Source organism: Anser brachyrhynchus, assembly GCF_964034855.1.
Source record: "Anser brachyrhynchus genome assembly, chromosome: 4".
Classification (NCBI taxonomy): domain Eukaryota; kingdom Metazoa; phylum Chordata; class Aves; order Anseriformes; family Anatidae; genus Anser; species Anser brachyrhynchus.
Window position 1 is genome coordinate 6,911,774 of NC_137698.1, and position 23,805 is coordinate 6,935,578.

The 23,805-nt window shown below is 43.9% G+C and overlaps 1 protein-coding gene across 6 annotated transcripts in view; it reads left to right on the plus strand.

Annotated features, from left to right (window-relative positions):
• Positions 1-23,805, plus strand: part of PPP3CA (protein phosphatase 3 catalytic subunit alpha) — a 287,540-nt gene that overhangs the window by 83,676 nt on the left and 180,059 nt on the right. Inside the window, exon 1 of one of the 6 annotated variants that reach the window (XM_080590675.1) lies at positions 5,694-6,124. The exons of 4 other annotated variants lie outside the window; for them this stretch is intronic. In XM_080590675.1, the coding sequence (XP_080446801.1) occupies positions 6,067-6,124 (58 nt within the window). In that variant the 5' untranslated portion in view covers positions 5,694-6,066. Of the gene's footprint in view, positions 1-5,693; positions 6,125-23,805 lie in introns of those variants that run through there. One more of the 6 variants, XM_080590676.1, reaches the window with a different exon arrangement.

Consider the following 23,805-nt stretch of genomic DNA (forward strand, 5'->3'; position numbering starts at 1 on the left):
AGCATTGCTCCTGAAAAAGGAGGCAGAAAGGCATCCTGGGTATTACACAGGCTGAGCATCCCATTTTGCTTCAGAATCTCGTCAGCTGCTCCTACGGCTGGTAGTTTTTAATTCCACGCCATAGTTAAATTAACCAGATAGGGGATGACTATAACACAAACTGAACGTGTGTCTCGTTACTTTGCTGTTCCCATTTCCTTCAAATGCTGTTCCTTTCTCTCTAAGCAGGCATCTGTCTGTCGTGATGTTTGCTGCTGCAAGTACATCTTAAAAAATGAATGAGCTTTTCTTCCATTCCTTTCTTAATTTATATATATATATATTATTTTTTTTTCTGGGAGATTTTAATATTCACAGGGATAACATCTTAAGGCCCAATGTGAAATTCTGTATTCTGTAGCCTCCCATTAAGAGCAGCACCTAATTAAGAACCAGAGCCTGCAGGATGAACTCCCTGGGAGCAAATGACTAATTCTTGATAGCAGGACTGTGGTTTTAAGCCGTTGCCAGCATCTTGAGAACGGTTTGATGTTGGAGGCTGCTCCCAAGGGTCCCCTCCTGCAGCTTCTCCAAGTGCTGGCACAGGCGAGGCAGAGGAGGCGGCTGCTCCCAGGCACTCTGCTCCTGGATGCGCAGGCCAGCAGGGGGAGACGAGGGGATGTCTTTCCACTTTTGGGAACCTTGGCACTGCTGCCTGCCATCAAATACATCTATTGCTTCTACACTAAGCCCTTTCCAATGCACAAACTTGCAGCGTTTAATTAAAGCTATAATTTTAAAGACATTTCGGCGAATCAGGGCAGTGGATTTGCACTGGATACATACACCGAGTTGAATCTGCTGCTTGCACCAGTAAATTTATAGGGACGAGCTACTCCTGCAGGTCCAACTTTAAGCTGGTACGCATTTGTCCACACTGTCGGGCTCTGCCTGGGCTACCGTCCCTGCAGCTGGATGCAGTAGGGCGACCGGGACTGTGGCCCAGCTGTGCAGGAGCTAAGGCTTGGCTAATTTCCTCTAACAGCAGATGTGTCAGGCAACTCCACCGGTTGCTCTTGGCAGTCTGCAGTGCCACTTGGCTGTAGTTTTGCTTCTGTCTCTCCTGCTTTTCATTCCTGTTTGCTTAGTCTTGATCCCCGGTTCCTGTCTCCTTTGTGTTAGTCTCCTAGACCTCACCTTGTTCCAGCCCTGACTTATCTTAGAACAGAGATTTTCAAACTTCTGGCTCTATGGCTTTCTGACCATGCTCCTCAGTTTGGTAGACTCTTTGCTTCTCCGGTCTCCTGACTTATTCTTATGCTGGCTTCAGTATTTAGCCCCAAACTTAATTCTAACTTGGTCTTCACCTTTGAGCTTAATACAGTAGTTAGCCCGCTGAAGATATGGGCCTCTTAAGAAATCTGAAACTGCAGGGTAAGAAACCTGCATTACCTGATGTGTCTGCAGTGTTGGAAAGGGGGCAGATGGAAGACCTTGGCATGATTTGTCTCGGGTCTGCATGCTGCTTGGGATGACAGGCACAGCTTGTGGATCTGTTTTGCACCAGAGGCTGAATCCAAATGCAGATTTTCATTCGCAGCCTTGGATGACCATAGCTGTGCTTCTTTTATATTGAAACCTACTGCAAGCAGGCTAGTTTTTGCAGGGGGTATGACTGTTTCCAGGGCTCAAAGTTGTTATCTTTCACTTGTGTTCTTTTTTATTACTATCTGTTGACTCTTTCTAAATGTCAGTTAGGCTCTGTATAATTGCTCATAGCACCATTTGTTACTGTTTTCCATGCAGATTCATCATCTTGGAATTTGGAGCTAACCTGCCTTCCCTCTCCAGCATTCCTGATGCCACTGCTTATATTTTATTCCAGCACGATTCATTTTGGTAGCATCCCCTCTATGACTCTGTAAAATTGTCTATTTTTCTTTGCTTTCTAAACCGGGCACAGTATTGTTAACAGCGTGTATAAATTCTGCTGATAGCTTCAGGACCAAATCCAGAACCTATAGAAACAGCTGAGCCAAATGCCTAACAGATGCGTGCAAGGGGAAAACATGCAAAGCTCCAGAGAGGCTGACCATGCGACAGGTTAAGTGCCTGCACTGGATGCATGAGGATCACACACGGGGAACCCAAAGAATGCATTAAGTGATGGATTACGTGACTGTGTTTTGCCATCTGAACTTGCCATCTCTTTGCAAGCTGGGCAGAACGTGTTTAGATGAAACAAAGAACTGTTACCTGCTACAGGCCCTTTATCTAGCTCCCTCTTGTGTATTGAGGTAGAAGAAGTGTGGGAAACCATTTGTCAAGAACACCATCGGATGGTGCCCCTTGGCCCTTTTAAGAGTGATCTACATTGCTGTAAAGGCTCTCTACACCGGCGTGAATTTCCTCTCTTGGACGTAACAGAACCAAATGGCACCAGTAAGTTATATTGGCCTTCCAAGGCACTTGGTGTCAAATTTACTTTTGTCAGATGTAGATGAACGTTGGCCTTTTGGAAGTTTTAGGTGCTTGTAGTCAGCACTGTGAAGTTCAGCCTTGGGTTCTGCATATCTCCTAGAAATGCCCTGTCAACACAGGCTAGTTACAGTTTTAATCTTGTGGACAACTGTGTTGTAGACATTATGGCCTATGCAATAGACTTCGATACACAGGTGTTAAGAATCCCATCACTTTTTATAGTGCAGGGAAGTAAACTGAAACAATTACAAATCTCTCTTATTTAAAAAAATAATCAGGAAAATAATCCGTTAAGGCAACACTGGTATCCAGACTAACCTCGCTGCACATATTTTCCATGCAGCCATCATAATATTCAAGCACACTCTCGTAGTTCCCTTTACTTCCAAGATACTGCCCAAGTTACATTTATCATATGTGAAGCCAGAACTTCCAGGGGCTAAAGCTAATGTGTGAAGGACAGACTCCCTGCAGTTAGAACAGTTTTTCTCTAATAATAATGATTAAAATTTAAAATGCTATCTCTTACAATCAATACTTTTAAACAGGATCTTAATTGGTTGAGTCAGTGTGCAAACATATGGTTACATTTCTAGAGAATAATCTTCAGCTTGCTGCTGAAATAAAGTCCAGGCAACTCGACCACTGATTTTTCATGGGACACATGACAAGGTTTGGAGTCTATTAGCCCATACATCATCATGAAACACTTGACCTAAAACGACTGCCTTCTCATTGCGTGGTCATTTATTCCTCCTTCCACTTCAGGTGGGTGCTGCTGCTTTCTGGAGCTGCTGTGTGCTTAAAAGAATTGTCACATCTCTGCTAAAATGGAAAAGAATTGCTCATATGAGGCGAAGAGGTAGGGACTGGCTTATTTCAGACTTGAAAAAAATCCCTCTTCCACTTCTCTGCCCCACCCCCAGCTCTCACAGACCTTGTCTCCAAAACCTGTGATCGGAAGATCAGAGCTTCCAGTTTGTAATGCTGGGCTTCCATTCTACTAGGGGACGAAATGACTAACAGTGCTACTAAGGTTTCCTGATGTGAGAAGTCAAATGTGTTAGAATTTGCCCAGAAATCCACGGACCATGTTGTTTCCATTCAAAGAGGTATCTCCATGTTCTCCTCCTGTTAAATGAAATAAAGGAATCCAACAGAACTCAGATCCCATGAAAAAGAAATCCCTCTATGGTAAAGCAGGTCTTTGTGAGAAAAAGATGAAGGAAGAAGCTGTGCAGATGGGGGGAAAAGAAACATTTAAGTAGTAAGGAAGTTACACAACCTCTACTACTAACATGGATCCGAAATACAGAATTTTTCAACTTTGTTACCATTACAAGAGAACAAAGAAGGCGTTCTGTGATTTTTGTCTCTCTTTTTCCTTCCCTCATGGCAAGGATAAGGAATTTACAAATGCTCCTGAAACAAGTCATGAGGTTAAGACTGCACCAGACCTAGACAAAGTGGTGATGAGGTCTTTTACCTGTGATCTGAATCTTAACTATACCATGTATTGCAGAGGAATGATATGTGGTCCTTGGCAGTGGTACTCATCTTTGTCTTATGTAAACTTATCTGAAAACTTGTTATGAAGAAAATACCTGCAATGGGGATTCTACCTTGGAAAGGAAGACTAAATGCAACAAATGCATAAACAAGACCCTCCCTCCACAAGATAAAATGAGAGAACCTCACCTGGCCTGGATGGCATATTATAACTAAAAACTTTGAAGCAAAGGAGAAATGCTAAAAGAAGTTCTAGATGGCCTTCAGAATACCTAGGAAGGTGCCGGAGTTGTGACACTAAAATGTCCTTATATAGCTGCAACAATAGTCATAATTACTTGCTGAAAAAAAATCGGAGCTGAAGTCTTGTCCTGTGACTAATGGGGGAGCAAGTGTAAGCTGGAGACCCAGAGTCTCTGTTATTGCAGTCTATCAAGAATCCAAATGACTCATGCAAACAGCCTGCAGTCACAGAAGAACGGATCCAAACTGGTCCTCTGCGTCTCATGAAGTTGTGGCCCACAAGGCGTATGCAATACCTGAATTTACTGGCCATACTGCATTCCTGACGTGCTGCTTCTCCTTCTGCGTCCAAGTGCCGCTAAGCAGTGCCTCCCAGCAGCCAGGATGAAGGTGTGGGGCATTTCTGCCCAGGCTCTTCCGTGCGCTTGGTGCTTCACAAAGTATGCTTAGCATATGGGGAGCTTTATACGTACCTGATGTGGGCTCTGGGGTTTATTTGGGTGTACAGGAAATACCTTGCTTGAACACTGGATTTGTTTCTTATTGTTGTGTTACCGCTGTGAGAGGAATCGCAGATGGGTGCCTTGTTCTCATGTTCATGGGACCAGAGGATGGTGGCACCACAAGGAGCTCACCACGGCTGTTGGAACAAGACTCACGCCGTCGTACTGAAGGCCAGTCACGTACGATGCCTTCTCATGTTCTGGGAAAATACCACAAGGACGGCCAACCAAACATCCCCTAGAACTGCCAGGCAAATCAAAGCTGAGAATATGTGTCATAACTGCCATGTTATTTTCTTTGTGGCTTTCTGAAGCAATAATATCTGCTAACCAAGCAACTCGAACGGCACCCCGGAGGGAAACGGGGAGCCGGGCAAGGTGTCTCTGGCTTCTTGGCTCACCTACACAGGCGTTGTTCAACAAGAGCTCTCTAAACACCCCTCTCCCCGATGAGGCGCGCCCCGTTTTTCCTCTGTAATTAAACCCCACAGCGCAAAAACCCAACCGGAACCGCTCAGCCCCAAAAACGAGCTCCTCCTCGCCAAACACGCACCAACAAGCCCTACGCGGCGCCCACCGCGGGGCTGGGGGCTGCCGGCAGAGGCACGAAGCCTGCCTTCGGGGCACCCGCAGGGACGAGGGGGGGCGGCGGGGTCCCCCCCCCCCCCCACACCGAGCCCCCAGAGCCCCCGCTGCGGGGCGCTGCGGCAGGGCCGTGAGGCGGCGGCGGCCCCGGCCGGGGCGCACCTGGGCGGCCCCGCGGTGGGCGGGCGGGAGGCGCTACCTGACAGTGACTGGCAGCGGGGCGCGGCCAATGGCGGCGCGGAGGGGAGCGGGGCCGGGAGGGCGGCGCGGAGCCGGCAGCGGGGCCGGGGCCGGGGCCGGGGCCGGAGCGGAGGGGCCGGGGGGAGCGGAGGAGCGGGGCTGCGGGGAGCGGAGAGGCTGAGCGGGGAGAGCCTGCGGGGCGGGCGGGCGGGCGGGGGGGGGAGGGAGGGGAGACGGATCCTGACCTTAAGGAGGAGGAGGAGGAGGAGGAGGAGGAGCCGGCGCTGCGCCGCGGAGGAAGGAAGCGCAGGGCTGCTGCGTTTGCAACCTGGCCGCCGCCGCCGGCTCGGGGCTTTGCCTGGTGCCGCTGGTGCCTGCTGACACTTGCCTGGTTCTGCGCGGGGGGAGAAGCCGGCCGCCTCCAGCAGCGGGGAGCGGGGGATAATCCGCCGCCGGAGGTCGGAGGAGGAGGAGGAGGAGGAGGAGGAGGGAGGAAGGCAGCGCCGACCCAGCGGGACGCGGCAACTTCGGGCCACCGCGGAGGAGCCGGAGCCCTGCCCGCAGCGGCGGCCGCCGCCCGGCCGACATGTCGGAGCACAAGGCCACCGACCCCAAGCTGTCGACGACGGACAGGGTGGTGAAAGGTGGGTGCCGCGACGGGGTATCGCCCTCCCCGCCGCTCGGGGGGGCTCGGGGGCGTGTGGGGGGGCTCACCCCGCGGGTTGGGGTCGGGGGAGGGGGCTCAGCACGGCGTTTGGGGCCGGGGGGGTCCCCCCCCCGCTGCAGCGCGGCCCCCCCCCCCCCCTCCTCGCCCAGGCTGCGCAGGGCTGGCTGCAGAGCGAGGGGGAGCTCCGCCGGGCATCCCCCTTCCTCCTCCTCCTCCTCCCGGTGCGGCCACCGAGGGCTCCTCGACGAGGGCACCCCCCGGTGCCGGGCGGCCCGCAGCCCCCGGCAGCCCGCAGCCTCCCCCGGCCCGCGGGGCTGCAGGGGAAGGCGGCCCCGGCACATCGGCGCTTCCCCATTTCCACGAGCCGAAGCCAAACCTTCCATGTAAACGTTATTTACCGTGTTATTATTTGGAGGTTTATATTTACGCTTCTTATTGCCTTTTCCCCCTTTTATTATTATTTTTTTTACCCTTTTTCCTCCAAATGGAATTGCAGATGTCGTAAGAAATGCAATTGCAACCATGACACGTTTTTTTTTTTTTTTTTTAAAGTGGCTTGGAAATTTATCTTCCAATACCCGGAATATTTATAACAAGCACTTATATCATGCCAGAAGCAGGCTTCAGAGACCTGAAGCAGCTCTGTTTAGCTGATGCATATCCTCTCTAGGTACAACAAACCCTATTGGGGAGGCTTCGTCGCCGTTATGGGGTGGCTGCCTTCTTTTTTTTTTTTTTTTTGGACTTGCTTTAAAATCTGCCTTGTTCCTGACACATGACCAAACGTCCTGATCGCGTGTGTGACAGAACTTCCTTTGACTAAAGTAGGTGTTCAGCATGAGTAAGAATTGCTGCAGAATTGGAACTGCTATCTCCATATTGACAAACCCCCCCAGTGGTTTGCATCTTAATGGGTTTTGTCAGCAACCACTCTTTTGCATTTTTTTTCTTTCCACACGCTAATATGTTCGTAATATCTCAAAGCACCATTTTCTTAGAAAACTCAGCAGTATTGCACGAATAATTTTACAATGCAATTAGAAATCGACTTTGTTAAACTGAGAAAGTATTGAACAAAACCGAAATGCTGCTTGGGTGTCTCTTCATCTCCGCTGGTAACTGTTGTCTTGTGTCACTGTGTCACACGAAGATTTGTTTAACCGGTTCATTTTTTTATTAGATAGTGAGTTCTTTTCAAGGTCTTAAAATAGTACCTGAAGAGGGTAGCGCACAGTAAACTGATTTCTTAATAGGATTATTCTTTGCTGTATCATAGGCACTCCACACTGCCTTCATATAGACTGTAAGGAAATCTAGTAAGAAAACAATTGGTGGTGATAATGGGGATAGGAGGAGGTCGCCTTGTTTCTTTTCCATGGGATGTCACTTGTGCTTTCTTGAGGTGAGCAGCTGGAATGGGCTTACAATGTTAAAATGAATAAGAAATAATAATAATAAAGGAAATAACACCTTGTTAGCACCTATGCAAATAGCCAGAGAGCCCTGATACTGTAGAAGGCAGACCAGGTTTTCTGATGGTGCTGAGGTAGAACCGTGAAAACAACTTTATTTTTATTTTTTTTTAAGGTTTCATTTCATGTGATATTTTAACTTAATTTGGAAAGGAGATGTTTGTAGCATATGGATGTAAGCTCTGGCTTAAGCTCTTCTCCGCCTGCATGCGTGCGGTTGGTTGTTTTGTTGTTGTTATTTGGCTTGTTCATTTTATTTATTTATGTGTGTGTGTGTGCGTTAAGCCCTTTCGATTTGCTGGTGCATGACAGGAGATGTCTCCTTCTAACAACAGTTCTGAGCTGGCCGGTGAAAGCCCCGGCCAGGCAGCGTTACGCAACGATGGGTGCGCTCGGGGAGGTTCCAGCTCCAGCAGCTGCCTGCAGGTTGCTCGTGGCTGCGTGCTGCCTCTTAGATGGGCTCTTGTGGGCTCCTTGGCTTTTTCTCTGCCCGAAACAATCGAGCATACCGAGGAGTGGGATATTTCTGTAGGCGAGAACTGCATCTCACACTCATTTTGCATTGCTTATTGAATTTTCTGAACTGTGCTTAGACTGATTGCAGTCCAAAATAAAACGTGCTTTTGGGAGAAGGGGAAGACGGCTGAGGAGTCCCTAATGCTTATAAGGTTTTGGTCTTCTCTCTCCTCTGTTATGCCGTTGGTGCACGATTACATCTGACAGTTTGTGTGAAATGTGCAGATCTGGGATGGTTGTGCAATGAGGGGTGCAAAGAAGAAATTCAAGTCTGTGTGTCATGTTGAGTTTTCAGAAGCAAATTAACTCTTGGTAAAGCTGGCAAAATTGTATTCTTTGGAGTTAAAGGGAAAGAGGTTCCTGTATATGAATCTGCAGCATGCAGTTACAGTTCGAGTAGTACTTTTTTTTTTTTTAGATTTATTTTTGTGCTCTCCTTAACGTAATATGTACTTTGTCATGAAAATTAGGCAAATCATCTTTCATCTGTGGATTTATTTTTATTTTTTTCTCCTGTAGAGGAGCAATGCTTACTTGTAGTTATCAGACCATTCAAAGATGACCTGTACCTTCAAATGCTTGCAGGATCAAGGCTCAGGACAACATAGTGTTGCAGCAAATGCTGACCTGGCATGTTTACAGATTGAAATTCCTTTCTTTTTTGTTAGAGGTATGATGCAGCCTTCACCCGGACAGAGCTGTTTACAAGTTCTAGTTCTCTTTCAGGATTGGGAAAGCTACTCCTTATCTACACTGCTTAAAACTCCTGAGACCTGCTAGCCAGAGCGTGGGCTCGGTTGCGCTAGTGAAGGTGGGGATACCTGTCCAGGAAAAACTGGACTGAGAATACTAGCTCATTCCTCGTGGGTCACAGAACAGCTGTCTGATGTCAACAGCTTTTGGTCACTACTGACATTAGCGAGATATGAACCCCACTGACCTGGAGGGAAAAGCTGCGTATCAGGTTACTTGACCTCCTCAAAATATTCAGTGTTGCGTTACTGCCTTCTAGAAATACTGCTCTAAAGCAGAGTAATCCTAAATCAAAACTTCAAAAGTGAGCCGTAATAGTCATACGAAGAAATAAAAGTAGTATTTCCTGGAAATCTTTCTGTTAGCTAGGTACAGTGATTGATTCTTCTTTGCAGGTCAGATGGTTGTGTGCTTTTGATTTTGATTTTTTTTTTCCTTCCCCTTTGAAGGAAAGTAGAGTTTTAATGGAATCCGTCCATCTCAGCTCTTCAGATGGGCTGCTGCCATGGCTCTTGATCCTTGGTGTTGGCAATCTCGTTGTGCATTGTGTGCTTAGGTGCACGCAGTTATATCAAGAACTTACATCCCCCAAAACGCCGGACAGCAGCCTCTGCTATCTCTGAATTTCCAACCGTGTCATTGTTAACGATCTCCTAACGTTCAGGCTGTCAGTTGTTTGTAATATAATATGAATGTCAGTTCCCAATCGATATGTTAGCCATCAGCGTTAACTTCAGATTCATGAAAGATAAAACTGGTGTTTATTGCCGTCAATAATAGGAATTAGCCATGAAGTTTAGGGTTCCCATTAGTCCAGGGGAGACCTGTATGCGCTCTCCAAAGGCTGGTGTACCAGGCTGGTCTTTATAGGAGTACTATAGAAGCCTGCCTCTGTCTTCCCATGAATCAAATACATTTTTCTCCCACCATGCACGTACCCTGCAAGTGCTGGGCTGTCCTGTGTTTTTTGGGTAGTTCCGTGCCATGACCTGAATGTCAGTAGTGCTGGTGCATGTGGTATGTGTTCTGGTGTGAATCTAAGTATCAGGAAATCTCTGCTGAGGACCGGTGCTACTTGGATAGTTAGAGCTGTCCAGTGGCAGGAGATGAAACTGTTTTGTGCCCCTTCTCTGAGGGTGCTGAAAGTTCAATATCTGTCTGATCCTCGTGAGGGAAAGGAGGGAGTTGCGTTGTAGAGGTTTCTATTGGCATAGGAACGCTGACTCTATTTTTGTTTTAATTAATTCAATTTATCCTTGTAATGCTTAAGAATGCACTCAGAGGGAGCCTGCATCTGGGTTTAAGGGATGTTACCGAGTGGAGAACCCACCTTGAGCTGTGTGCTCCCCATCCCCTTTTACCACTCTTCTTAGGGTGGTCCCCCCCTTGTCTTTGCCGCCTTTGTAAGCAAGGACCCCCAGTACATTCGTGAAACAAGCTGTAGGAGAAGCAGTTGAGGACAGAAAACAAGTGGATGTGCTCGCATAGTCCTTATCTTACAGGTATTTAGAAAAGAAAACAAGGCTGGCTTATTTTCTTACATGTAACTGCTATGTTCTTGTGTCTCACGGTCAAAACTCAGTTAATGCTTATAAAACCGATGGCTTCTGTCAGCTGGACGCTGCTTAGGTATGGCCGTCTGCGTGTGTCTGACACCTTGTGAACCTGTGTACGTGTGACTAATGTACAGCACTCGTCGTAAAGGATTGTGAACGTAGTAATGAGAAACCTAAATAAAAGCAAAGTACAGCGCTTGACAGTTACGCTTGTGTAATTAAACTGGTGATTTATTTTGATTTGTGAACTCTCTGTACCTCTTACTCATTAAGATAATTTTGTAAATAAGACTGTACTGAAACAAGTCTTTTACTGCATAAGGAAAAACCATGCGTGCGCTGGAAGACACCTTTCTTACGCAATTCGCGTTGCACTGCATAGGTGGGAGACTTTCCTCGTGCTTTGGACTGATACGAGGCGAGGGGGGAAACAAACTGCCTTATCTGTGTGTTTAAAACCTTTATGTTTCTGAATTCCGTGTTGGCTAAAGCTGTCTTCTGTTACATGCTCTTTCTGGCTGAGCCCACCGAGAGGACTGGTGCTTTTGATACCGGTGGTGGTGGTGGTGAGAAACTTGAAAGAGGAGTTCATGCTGGATGTTATCAGTGTTTAACTTAAGTGGAAAATATGAGCCAGCTGAGGTAATTTTCCATAGGGGAATGTTGTACAGGGCAGTTGTTTCCTCCCTGCTATCTATTCCCAAATTCAACGGTATCTACTTCCATTGCGTGCATCCCACTTAGAGATGAGAGATTCCACACGGTTATGCTCGCTTTTCTGTGCGGGTTGTGGCAGGAAGATAAAATACAAAATGTATTTATCTCTGAGTATACAACCTGATGCTCTTTTTTATTCTTTGTAGTTCCATGTCTTCCGGAACTCTCATGATTCTTCTCGCCTGGTATTTCTTAAGGAAATTTATCTTGGGCAGTGTTAATACCTCAGCTTGTTGTTTATTTGTTTATTGTAGCTTGTATGCTCCAAATGCATCCTTTTTCTTCAGCTCCTTCTGTTTTGCTGAGCAGCTCCTACTTAAAGTACAGAAGAAACACAATTTAGGTTTGGTACTCCATTAAGTATGAATGTTAGTTCATTTAAGGCTTCCCAGTGATGTTGAAGCAGCAGGGTGTGGGGGATAGTTCCTCCTTTATAGCTTTAAAGAATATGGAGAAAAGCACTCCCTTAAGAGTATTTTAAGACACAAAGATACTGTTTTACACTTTTTTTTTTAATTTTCTCAAGTATGCCATAAAAGAAGCCACAAGTTTCTGAAGTAAAAGCCACTTCAAATCACCTTCATGAAAAGGTGCCTTCTGATATTGTTTTATATGTGGTTTCACGAGTCAAATGCAAGTTGCTATTACATATCATTTCTTCTGCTGAATGCTTAAATCATTTCCTGTTCTGATAATCAGTCATTTACCTTGACTTTACCCCATAAAAGATCGTTTTATGGCTTCTCAGTCGATAATGGTGAAATGCATCATCCCAGTTCTAAAAAACACTGTAGCGTACGTGCGGCCTAGTTTGTGTAGGAGCGGGGCTCGGTGAATAATCTGCTGCTTGGCTTCCAGATGCAAACGTAGCAGTGTTGTGCCCCGGGTATGTCCTCCTGGTTATTTATTCCTCGCGTGGAGGAAGAGATGGAAGAGCCGATGTGGAGAAACAGGGACAATAGATTCTGCGGTGGTAAATTTTATTTTTAAAGATAAAAATCCCAACTACTTTACTCCCCCACCAGAAAGCCAATACTGTTGAAGTAACACCCCCAGAGTAGGATCTCTTTGACAGTCATTTCCATGTGTTTTAAGCTGAGTATGAGACCTATTTTTATTAGCGAGGTTAGGCATGTTAACGTTGATATGGCAACACTGGTGTATGAGGAGAACATGACTGTCTTATTTAAGATTTTAATTATGATGCCAACACAATTTGCAAGTTGATAGCGCTTGTATTTGGAGCTGGAAAGGAGAAAGAGTGGAGTGGAAAGGCACCAGAGGTCGAAAGTGATGTTTTTATTTAGGAGTTAATTCCTGGGTGTTTCTGGGTGGGGTGTCCACGTTGCACACGCTAAAGGTGTAGATTTTGTTAGGGTTTTTCATGAAGCTTTGGAAAACATTTTGCTTAACAGTAATCTTAAAAATTAAACCTCTTTGTACTTAGAAATCAAGGTGTGCTATACTGAACTTCCACTGCAGCTTTCCTTTGTTTTCAGTCTTCTTCTTTTTTTTTAATACTTTCTCCCTCTTAAGTTTCAATATGCTCCTTCTTTTCCTGTTCATACTCTGTCCTTATATTCTTTTGAACTTTATTTTTTCTTCCTATTGCACCGTATGTTGAGCAGCTGAAGTGCTGCCTGTTTGCGGTTGGGATGCACTTTACCTAACGTAAGAGGTTCACTGGGTACAGTGTATTGCCTTTGATCCATCTGTAGGTGCCTGGGGAAGCACGTGAGAACAGGGGAAGTATATTATGACTCTTTCTCTGACTTCTGTTGTAATTCTGCAGCCAGCTGCTGACTCTGTGGCTTTCTTTTCAGTGACTAGCTCCACTATCAGTGTGCTACTCAAGCTCTACCCAAGTTGTCCCAGAAGGATGTCTGTATTTTGCAGTTCAGCAGCTGCTTGCAGGTTGCTTAGCAGTAACATTGAAAGCTCCCAGCATGACTCCTGGTTTTAACTCATGTAGCTTGCAAAACGTTATGTGAGGGCTAGTGTGGTCATTGGTGGTTTTAGTTAATTTGGGAAGAGAGGCAGCGTAAGTACTTATGCTTTGGTGTCTCTGCAGCCTGACACAGAAATTAATTAGCAAGGGAAGGTAAGATTTGATGAAGGTGGTAATACTTGCTTGAAAAAAAAAATGAAGTTCATCACGGATGAGTGAACTTCAAAGCCTCCACCTTAAAGTCAAAGTGTTAAAGGTATAGAACCTAGTCTGTATAGAGATTAATCTCTATGGCAAAATCTCTGTGGCAAAGAAGAAGAAAAAACTCTTCTAAAATATAGTTGCATTAAGCCTTAGCAGTATTGATATATGCTTATCTGAAAAATGGAAAAACAGCCATGGATTGATAAAATAATTGAAGTTTGCATTTTGGGGTTTTCCAAATCAAGAAGTTCCCCAATGGGATGAAGCGGGTATTGGTATGAAAATGCTAGTATTCTACACCATACTCTTTTTCTCCAGGCAGTCTTTTAGATACATGCAGCTTAGGAGTTCTGTTGCACCATATTCTTGTTGGCCTTGAGTTGTCCTAGCTGTCACACAGTGTAGAGTTGATGGACTGGAGGGGAAAAAAAGGCAACAGATTTAACCAGAGAATTTATTCAGAATCCTAAAGCCAAGTTACCTCTTTGTGGTGGTGAAGTTCTCACCAACAAAATCAGTATAACTAACCTCCTGCAGAGCAAACTGTGCTATACTGTTGGCTCTGATTCTTGCCAATTACACAAAAATATCAAGCCTGCACAGTGTTGCCGCAAGAAAGGAAGTGCACTTTGACCTTGTGATTGGAATGGTGAAAATAACAGGTATTAATAATGGGTTATGCAGATGCGATGTTGCAGACAGTCTTTAGCACTCACTCTGGGCATTGTTCAATAGACTTAATTAATAGAATTCCAACTACAGCTTTCTGGCCTAATTTAGTGTGACTAGGGCTTAATTTTTAATTTAAGCATTTGTGAGTGTCCTTGTGAAGGTAGGTTATACACAGTTGTTTTTTTTCTTGCAGATAGTGACAGCCAAGTAATTGTGTGGCCAGATAAAAGCTAAGTTCCTGAGTTGTTCGTGTTTTGGACTACCCATCATTTTGAAATAAATCTTTAGTGGTCCAGATAAATAGCTCAAGGGGAGAAGAAGAGGCTCAGCTCCTTGTCTCCTTGGTTTTCCTGTTCTTGAGCTTTCTATGTTTCTTTGCTGGGGCTGTATGTTACTTGTTATAATGTCCCAGATCAGTTCCTATGGAGAAGGATATACGCCATGTATGGTTGTGTGGTAGTCTTTCTGAAGTGTTTGGAGTTCTTCTGGAATTGTTTCTGACATGGAAAACCTGCTGGTGAAGTGAATGCTGGTTTTCTTCAATAAATCAGTGTTTTTATTAGTAACAAGGAAAAAAAGCAGCACAGGGAAAAAAAGGAGCTTGGGATGTGTTTCTGGTCTATAATCCTATATGGGTGATTTTGGAGGGGAAAGCACATGGCTAGAGAGAAACATATGCTGATGTATTTTCTCTGGAAATTACATGAAATTGCTTGAAATAGTATATTCCAGGTTCTGCAGAGGATTTTTTTTTTTTTTTTTGTGGGCATACATACTTTTCCCCTAGCTTTCTCTCCATCTGTCAAGGAATAATGTTCCAGTAGAGAGATGTCTCTGAAAATTCTTTCTTCATCTCTCTCTTTTTTTTTTTCTATTTTCACATTTTCTTTGCATGTGTGTTTGAATCCTTATGGAAAACTTGATTTGGTTCACATATACAGTTAACAAAACAATTCAAAGCTTCTAGATGGGGAAACCCACCCTCTTGCTGGCCTTGGAGAGAAGATGTTTCATCATCCGCTTTGGACTTGAGATATTGTTCTACTCAGCAAATTTGGAACAAATTTGGAAATTTCTGGCTCATTCCTGCTTTTATTACTGCAGAGACAATTTTAATAATTAAATACCTTTCATTTACAGTGATTTTTTTTTTAAGGAATTTAAAATAATGGACAATTTGAATGCAGAGCCATTCAGACAAAAATTCAGAGCCATTCCCCCAAACGCACACACAGAAAAACAACCCAAAAACCCACAACCAAAACTAAAACATCAAACGCAGCAATTTAAATAATTTTTTTGGTCTTTTTTTTTTTTTCCGTGATGTTTGCCAAGTTTCAGTTTGATGTAGATTACAATGGTCATACTGTGTTACAATCTTTGAAAAAGTGCAACTGGTCATTAGCTACAATGACACGAACAGCTGTAGTATTTTATGATAACAGCTGGGAACAATCTAGTTCTCTTCAATAACTTTTTTTATTGTTCCTTTCATGCCATTTTAAAATGAGAAAGCGAGATTATTGTATTTGTTCTCTACTTTACACCAGGGATTTCTTCGTAGGCAATGGTGGCAATTAGGTATCAAAATATCGCATTGCTGTTTGTGACTTGGAACGTTTCCCTTTGCAGGACCTGTTTCATAACCCGCTGAAATCTGCAGGAGTTGGAATCTTTTCATTAACTTGAGTAAACTGTGAATCAAGTAGTCAGCCTGTGACTTACAGTTTTGCTTTTGCTCTTCCTTTTCAGTGCCTGATTTTTGTCCACTGTAAACTGTGTTGTTATATCCGACCTGATGTGGCTTAGGCAGGACAGCGTTGTCTCTTATTTTCACACTGAGCAAAGCACACTCCTGTTTGCAGTGCTGTCATCTAGCAAGCAAAAAGTGAGTTGTCTATGTGGCTCTTCAGCTAAAGCAATAGTTTGTTTTGTTGCTGTGTCTTCAGAAATTGTCTAAAATGTTTTCCATACATGTATGAATGTTTTTATCACTGAAAAAACACATAGGAGCCATTCTTATATATAAGTTTTTTTTGCCTGTGTTCTGCTCACTTGAAAACGAGTTTTCTTTAGTAGTGAATGCATCTGGGTTGCCTTAAATAAAAGGTAGTCTGCTTTGTTTAACAATTTTTCCGGCACAATAGAGTACGTCCTAATATTAAAATCACAGTGGTAGTACTGAAGATGGACGTAGCAGATGTGTGTAAGAGCGTAATTTTCCTCATTGGGAGACCTGTAGTTCTGTGCTGCACAAAAATAAGGACATTATGGGGGTGAGAAGAGGGAAGCAGGGTGGCGGTGGCTGGTGTGAGCAGCTGCCTGCCTAGGAAGGAGGCCAGCAGCCTAATCAGGTGTGTTGGACGTGCGGCTGGGGAGACAGGGGAGCAGAAATGAACAGTGCAGTGGGCGAGGGCAGCGTTTTCAGGGCAGCAAAGCATTACGTAGGGAGTCCTAGCTTGCTTAGAAATCGAAAGCACGGAGCTGTTTTAGGAGTGCTTTGCCTAATGAGTTGTTTTGGCTCAGGTGAGTATCTTGGAGTTTTAGAGGTGTTTGTGTGCAGCAGGGCGGGAAGCTGTGCGGTAACCGCAAGGGAGCTGGGCTGAATCAACAAGGGGAGGACTGGCAAAGGCACTTGGTGAAACTTTTTTAGTGACTCGGATACTTTGTGTGTACAGCCCTAAATTAGGTTTAAATTATCTGCAAATGGTCTTTGTGTGTGCATGTGTTTTTTTTTCCTCTTAAGAAAAGTTTCCTGAGATAGTGTTTATAGATTTGGTTACAGCTTTTAAGCTGTTTGTCCATACTGTTATCAGTAATAAAGAGGGGAAAGTGACTTTAAGGTGGTGTCTTCTGAGTGTACAAGATGAGGTTACTTTTGGTGGAGGAGAAGAAACAGTGAACTACAAAAAAAAAAAAAAAAAAAACAAAAAACTTTTTTCTTTGCAAATGGGGATGAGGCTGCATTCATTTCAGTTGAGGGACTAGCTTTAGCTTATGGGTGGTCTTCTACCTTAGCAGGTGTGAGTGTATGGTGTTTTTTGGTAACAAGATATCCTTAATTTTAACAATTTATCCTTCATATCAAAGTTCTTTTCTCAGTCACTTGCAACTTAATGGCATGAGCTTTGACAACTTCAGAGTCCCAGGAGGGTTGAGGCTGGAAGGGCCCTCTGGGGGTCATCTTGTCCAAGCCCCTGCTGAAGCACATAGGCCCACTTGCCCAGGACCATATCCAGTATCTCCAAGGAGGGAGACTCCAGAACTTGTCTGGGCAACCTATGCCGTTGCTTGGTCTGGGGAGCCCAGAGCTGGACACGCGGTGCAGGACTACGCTATTTCACTCACCATTTGATTTTTGAAATGTCAAAACAGGCAGTTCCTGTGTGAAATTTAAATGTAAATGCAAGCGAATTTATACACGTAAAGCTCTTGCACATGAGGGAATAGCATGTCCTCATGCTTTCTAACAAGACACCGCTGCTTCTCCAGAGCTATGAATCCCAGTTGGCACCAGTCTCACGCGTAAACAGTACCTGTTTACCACACACACCATATCACAAGAGGAGGGATAGCACCCTTATTAACCAAAGTCTTAACTGTGTGTAACTTTTTGTACAAAATGTTAACTTCACGTCTTGTATCCTATTTTCACAGACAATACTTCACTGTAGGATATTGTTTGTTTAACCTAGGCTAGCTGTAGAAGTACTGCCAGTCAGAAAGTTACTCCACAGATATCTTTTTGGTTATAATCCAGTTGCTATGGTTTCTGAATATGTATTAGACTTCTTTTTTTCCCCTGGCTTTGTGGGAGTTGAAATAGATGGATTTTTTTTAATAAGTAATCTTTGAGAATTTTCCAACAGCCTTTTGGGCTGCATTAGGAGGCATGCTGCCAACAGGTCAAGGAGGTGATCCTTCCCTTTACTCAGCATGGGTGAGGCCTCACCTGGAGTACTGGATCCTGTTCTGGGCTCCCCAGTACACCAGCGACGTGGAGCTACTGGAGAGAGTCCAGCAATGGGCCATGAGGATGACTGAGGGACTGGAGCATCTCCATCCTGAGGAAAGGCTGAGAGAGCTGGGGCTGTCCGGCCTGGAGAAAAAAAAAACAAGGCTCAGGGGGAACCCAAGAAAACATTTTTGAGTTACTGAGAGGGTTGTCAAACATAGAAACAGGTTGCCAGGAGAGGCTATAGAGTCTCCATCCTTGGTGATATTCAAAAGCTGTCTGGACGTGGTCCTGGGTGGCCTCCTCCAGGTGGCCTTGCTTCAGCAGAGGGCTTGGACCAGATGACCTCCAGAGGCCCCTTCCACCCGAAATGATCCTGTGATCGTCTTCCAGTGAACTCTTTTAAATGGATAGTTGAAGCACAGTTTATGAGTTCACAGTCCTTTTGACCAGACATGAGATACAGAAATCTTTCTTCCTTTAAAAATGAACAGCTGTGTCTGATAATGAGATCTTCTACAGGAAGAATGCTTTGAGTGATTATGAGGATCCACCATAAAACACTTACTTTGAAATAACACCACGATACGATGTATCGGGGAATCATATATTTTATTTTTATATTTCTACAGAAATTGACACATCCATATGTAGATGGTAGTGTTGCTGGCAAAACACTTCCATAGACCACTTTTGATGAGTTTCAGTACTTTCTAAGCATTGACAGCTCCAACATTTTGTGTAACTTAAAAGGGGGAGCAGGAAGTATGCCCACTGTAGTTTGCTTTGGGCAGCTGTAAGAAGAGTTGGGAAAAGCTTTTATGTGAATTTTTCGTAGTCATTACCAAGGCTTCTGACGTGATGGCCAGAAAGGTCCATTTTCTTTCAATTACTGGATGGAAGTTGTTATCTTTTACTAGTCTTTGGTTCATCTGATCTTTTCATAATGGCATGAGGATTAAAACTGAGATTGCTGTCAATCAGTTAAAAAGCTTTGAAAATTGTAATAATGAAAAAGGCTTTGTCTTTCAGATCTGAAGTTCTCTTTGCTGCTTTCTCATGCTTTTTTATTTCCCTGTGAAGGTACATGTTGCCATGCAGGGCTACTTAGGAAACACCTGAGTACTGTATGTATAAACGTAAAATCAAACCTGCGATAAGTGAAGTTACTGGTACTACCCTTGTAGAAGTTCTGAGCAAGTTCTCTATGTGGAATCACCTTTGCAGATAATTAATCTGGATAATGGCCTTTTTTTTTGTAGTGAAAACGTGGCTTTCTTGCATTCAGTTGACTAGATAGATATATTGGAAGAAAATGATAGGCATTGAAATATTGTAATTTGAAATGAGAATTGCCTCAGCGCTCATATAGATCATACTGTATAATAAGACATGGGACAACATGTGAAAGAAGTTTAAATACATTTACTGTCCTTGCAACATGCAGAACAAGAACCAGCAAAGGATTTGCTTGTTCAGCTAATATGTTTTTGGCCTAGGAATCTGTTATTAGAAAAGTGTATGTCAGAAGAGTCATTGCTGTGGGGAATCTTCTGGTCTCCAAAGAAGGATTCAGGATGTTAAGAGTTGCCGTAAAGGTACTTGTTGAGCAAATCAAAAAGGCAACAGGTTGAACACAGGTACTGCAACCTGGAAGGATCTTCCTGGCAACTGAACACCCAAGAAGAGCTGAGGAGGTGCTTTGAATAGGTGGAAATGAGCAAAACAAAAAGCAAAAAGCCCAACAACCATCAGGTGCTGTTAATAGTATATACACGTTTACCGTAAGCATGGATGGATATTCCAGTAGTCTTTCTTCTAGCCATGCTGCAAGGCATTTCTTCCTAAATTGCTTTGACAGTTATGCCCTCTTCTTTTGTTGAGGTAGAGGCACGCCAAGAGAAGGCTTGTTATCAAAGTGGGCACCTGTCATAGTCACAAATATTTTACTGGAGGAAATTGTTTCTGTGGGTTATAATCATGAAAAACTTCTCAAGAGTGAACTGATCTGTATCCTGATGCAGTGATATATATATATTGGGCAAGATTAAAAGGTGACTTCAACTTGTGCCCTTTTTAATCTGAAACTATAAAGCAACTCCCTCAGATAAATAATTTTATCAGCAAGTATTAAAAATTCACCAGAGTTTTGCAGGGCTTCCAAAATTGTTGCCTGAAGTGTTAACATGACAAAGTTGTGCAAAGATAAACCCCGGTTCCATAGTGATTCCCCAAAAATAAAGGGCTGTGTGAGGGCAGGGGATTCTTTCTGTGCCTTGATACAGGGCTAGGATTTTAACTGCCTCCCTAAAGGTTTAGCAGAGAAAAACCTGGTCTTCAAAGATGTAAGATCTTGTCTTTGTGCAAAGAAAATAGTTGGTGGCAGTAATAACGCTTCCAATGCGCACAGCAGCTGAGTGAACGTGAAAAGTCAGTGAGATCAGATGGCGTGTCTAGCCAGACAGTGCTATAAGATCCTTTCACAACTGCGTTTTAACTACAGAATGAATTACCTTAGTCTGAATTTTTTAATCTAGTGTCATGGATTATTTTGGTGAAAACTGTTCATTTCAAGGTGTTCACCTTGCCTCCTGAGCATCAGTTTTTAAAAAAAAGCTTTTCTTATTTAAAAAAAAAAAAATCATCATGGTGCATTTCTAAACAGTAGTCTATAAACATGGGAATAATATATAGCAACCATTTCATTGCAGGAGTCCTTGTTGAAAGAAATGCATTTTTTTCTTTGCACCTTCTGGACCTGCAAAATCGTATTTGTTGTTGAGCATCTGCCAAGATTTGTCAGACTCATTTACTGAGGGATGAGTCTTCTGGAAGTTTCGGTAGGCTGGGGATCCAGGGAAGAGCAGGCTGGATTAGTTCTGAAACTTTGAGTGCTGTAGGAGGCTGGAAAAGAGCAGGCTGAATTTATTGCTGGCGCAGTGCTCAGCAGCGGTCAGAGAGGATACCGCTCAGAGCTAGGGAAAAACACAAGTGGTGTTTGAATTACCTTCCCTTGTCTTCATCGGCCCTTGTCACAAGGTTATCCTTACGCCTTCCATCTGCGAATGCTAATAACATTGTAAATATTTCCTGCAAGCCTAGGAGACTCTGCTTTTGCATATTTTGAATTAAAAAAAAGAAGAAAGTTACTTCTGTACTGGCTCACCCCGGAACGCTCTAGTTTGGAACTGTGCTATTTAGAGGCAACTTTACGTGTGAGTAGTTCAAAGGAGAAATCTTTTCATTTGATGTGACCTTCGCTAGTGAGGAGTGCTGAGTATGATAAATGGACTGGAGAGCAGGGTTATTTATTCATGTGTGCGCATCTATATTGCATTGTAGAAGTCTCTGAGTGGCTGGTTTCTACCAAAAGATACCCAAAGAAGAAAACGGGTCCACATAGGTTATGTGTTTGTACCTGGCAGTACTGTAGTACAGTACAAAGCTGTTACTGATATTAGTGGGTGATTCAGACCTTTACTTCAGAACTGGAAATAGCAAACATCCAAACAGTTCCTACCGAGCTGCAAATACTGTCACGTTACTGGTGTGTTTCTGGTAGAACAGCATCCTAGGTCAGTGCACGTGAATGCACTTCTCATGTACTGGTGGTGTAGTGAGAGGAGCAGGTGCTCTTAACCAGAACCAAGCCAGTGTGTAAGGGAGAGGTAAGTGCTAAAGGCTTTCTACTGATAACCCACCAGTTCTCTTTTCAGCCTTTGACTTTCAGTTTAGATGGGGAAATGATGGGGGTAGTTGTGTGGCCTGGGAGGTCTCACAGAGGCAACTGTGTTAATGCTTTGTGCTGTATACTAGCTAGATTTTGACCTTAACACTTCAGAAAAATACTTGCCATTTTCACCTCAGAAAAGACTCAAGTCTCAGGCTGCTAAATCCTACTGAAAATGAATGATTTTGTTCCCAAGTTAACCCAAATGAATGCCTTTGGTTCCTTTTAACAACAAAAACAAAGCAATCTAAAACCAACCAAACAAAATTGTGTACAGCTGTACAGGATCTCTTTTCTTTGTATGCAAATTTGGACTTGATGAAAAAGAGGATGTTTTCTTGCTTTAGTGACCTTGCTGATATAAAGCCTCTGTTAATACGGCCTGTCTAATGTCGTAACCTTCTTCTTGAACAAGAAAACTGATGACTGGAATGCATGTTGTCAACTTCTGTAATCAGGGTACTTGAAATATTTACAGTACCGTGATTACTGTGAGACTTCTTACATATACACACGCTGTAGCATTCTTAAATATTTTTGCCTTTCAAGTCTACTTCCTGGTTTGTCTCTTACAGTAGATTTTTTTTTTTTTTTTACCTAAGGTGTTTGGCAAAACGAATCAAATACAAACTCCTTGACCTCCTGGCTAAGGTTTACCATGTAGACACTTAAGAGATTTCCTGCTGAAGTAGGTGGGAGGAAGGAGCAACTGTGCAAAGCCTGAAGCTTTCTTACAGGCCTCAAACCCCCTCAAGCACCTACTGAAGCTGCCAAGCTCTGTACCAGGGAGTTCCCTGTCAAGAGATTCAAACCTTTTTTTGTGGATCCAATGAAGGGCATTGAGCAGCAGGGGGATAAATCCTGCTTTGCTGGGGAGGACTCTGTGCTCGGACAGCCACCTCAGGTGGCCGGGGCAACCTATGGGTGACTGCCCGGCTGCGTTACTTCCAGTAGGAGCGGGATGCAGAGGAATTTCAGTGCGGGGCTTGGCAGAGCGATACGTCTCCTTTCCATTGTGTCTGAGCTGCGAACAGTTGGTGTCGTACCTGACTGAAAAAGCTTCGTTCACAGAAGCAGCTTAAGCTGCTTGTTTCAGACCCTGATAGTCAGTCCGACGGGAAGTAATAATGTAGCCCAAAACTATTACAGCTGTAATCTCTCTTGCCTGCAGGGCAAAGTTCACAGAAAAACCTTCTAAAACCTGGCTACAAACTCATTTAATTGAATCTCATATTTTAAACTGGGCATATCTTGGAGTGAGTCCAGGGCATGAAACTGGAGAGGATTTGGTGGCAGTAATAGATGATGTTCTCCTGTAACTGGATTGCCAGGCATCTGTTTTCTGCCCCGGAGGAGGCAGCGTGAAAGAATGTGCCCACCCAGCGATAGGCAAAACTTTGCTCTTGGATTGCTCCTTGCTGGGGATCTTTTAGACACTGCTGGAGTGTCTAGCTCTGAAATGAGGCTTTTGGAAGTGGTTTTAGTCCTCTGGCACAAGAGGAGTACCCACAGCAAAAAGATACGGATTTGCCTTTTTTTTTTTTCCTAGTCTGAAATTGTGGAGCCAAGTCCCTCTTTTTCCACTGGAATTAAGGGTGGTCCTAGATGTTATGCTCTGTGTTATCTGTGTAAGACATGTTTATCTTTGACTTTCCCTTCTCTCATGTAATCTAGCAATTTTCTTTATAAAATCTAGGTGCTTTGGTATAACTCCTACCCAAATGAAGCATGCTTTTTGCTTGCCACTCCCTCTGTGGAAAGGCCAAGAGTTTAGATATCAGTTTGCAGATGCTGATTGTTGTTTAATTCAGCTCAGGTTTTATGGCAAGAAGGATGATGCAAGAAGAAGAAACAGTGAAGAGAAGATAAGTATAAATAGAAACAAGTCATGCCTGGATATACAGTGATCTAACTTCTGTCTTCCTTCAGAGATTCTCTGTTCACGTCTGCCTTGGTCACCTGGTCTTCGCTGCCTGACTGTGGAGTCGGTCTTCCCGAACAGTTTTTCACCTCTGTCTGAGAAATTTCCATTTTTCAGTTTTTTATTTAGCAGTCTAGTCCCTTCTCCAAAACATCTCTTGATGGTGATGTACATAAACTACCTCAAGGTTTTCTTAAAGAATAGTGGAAGCAAG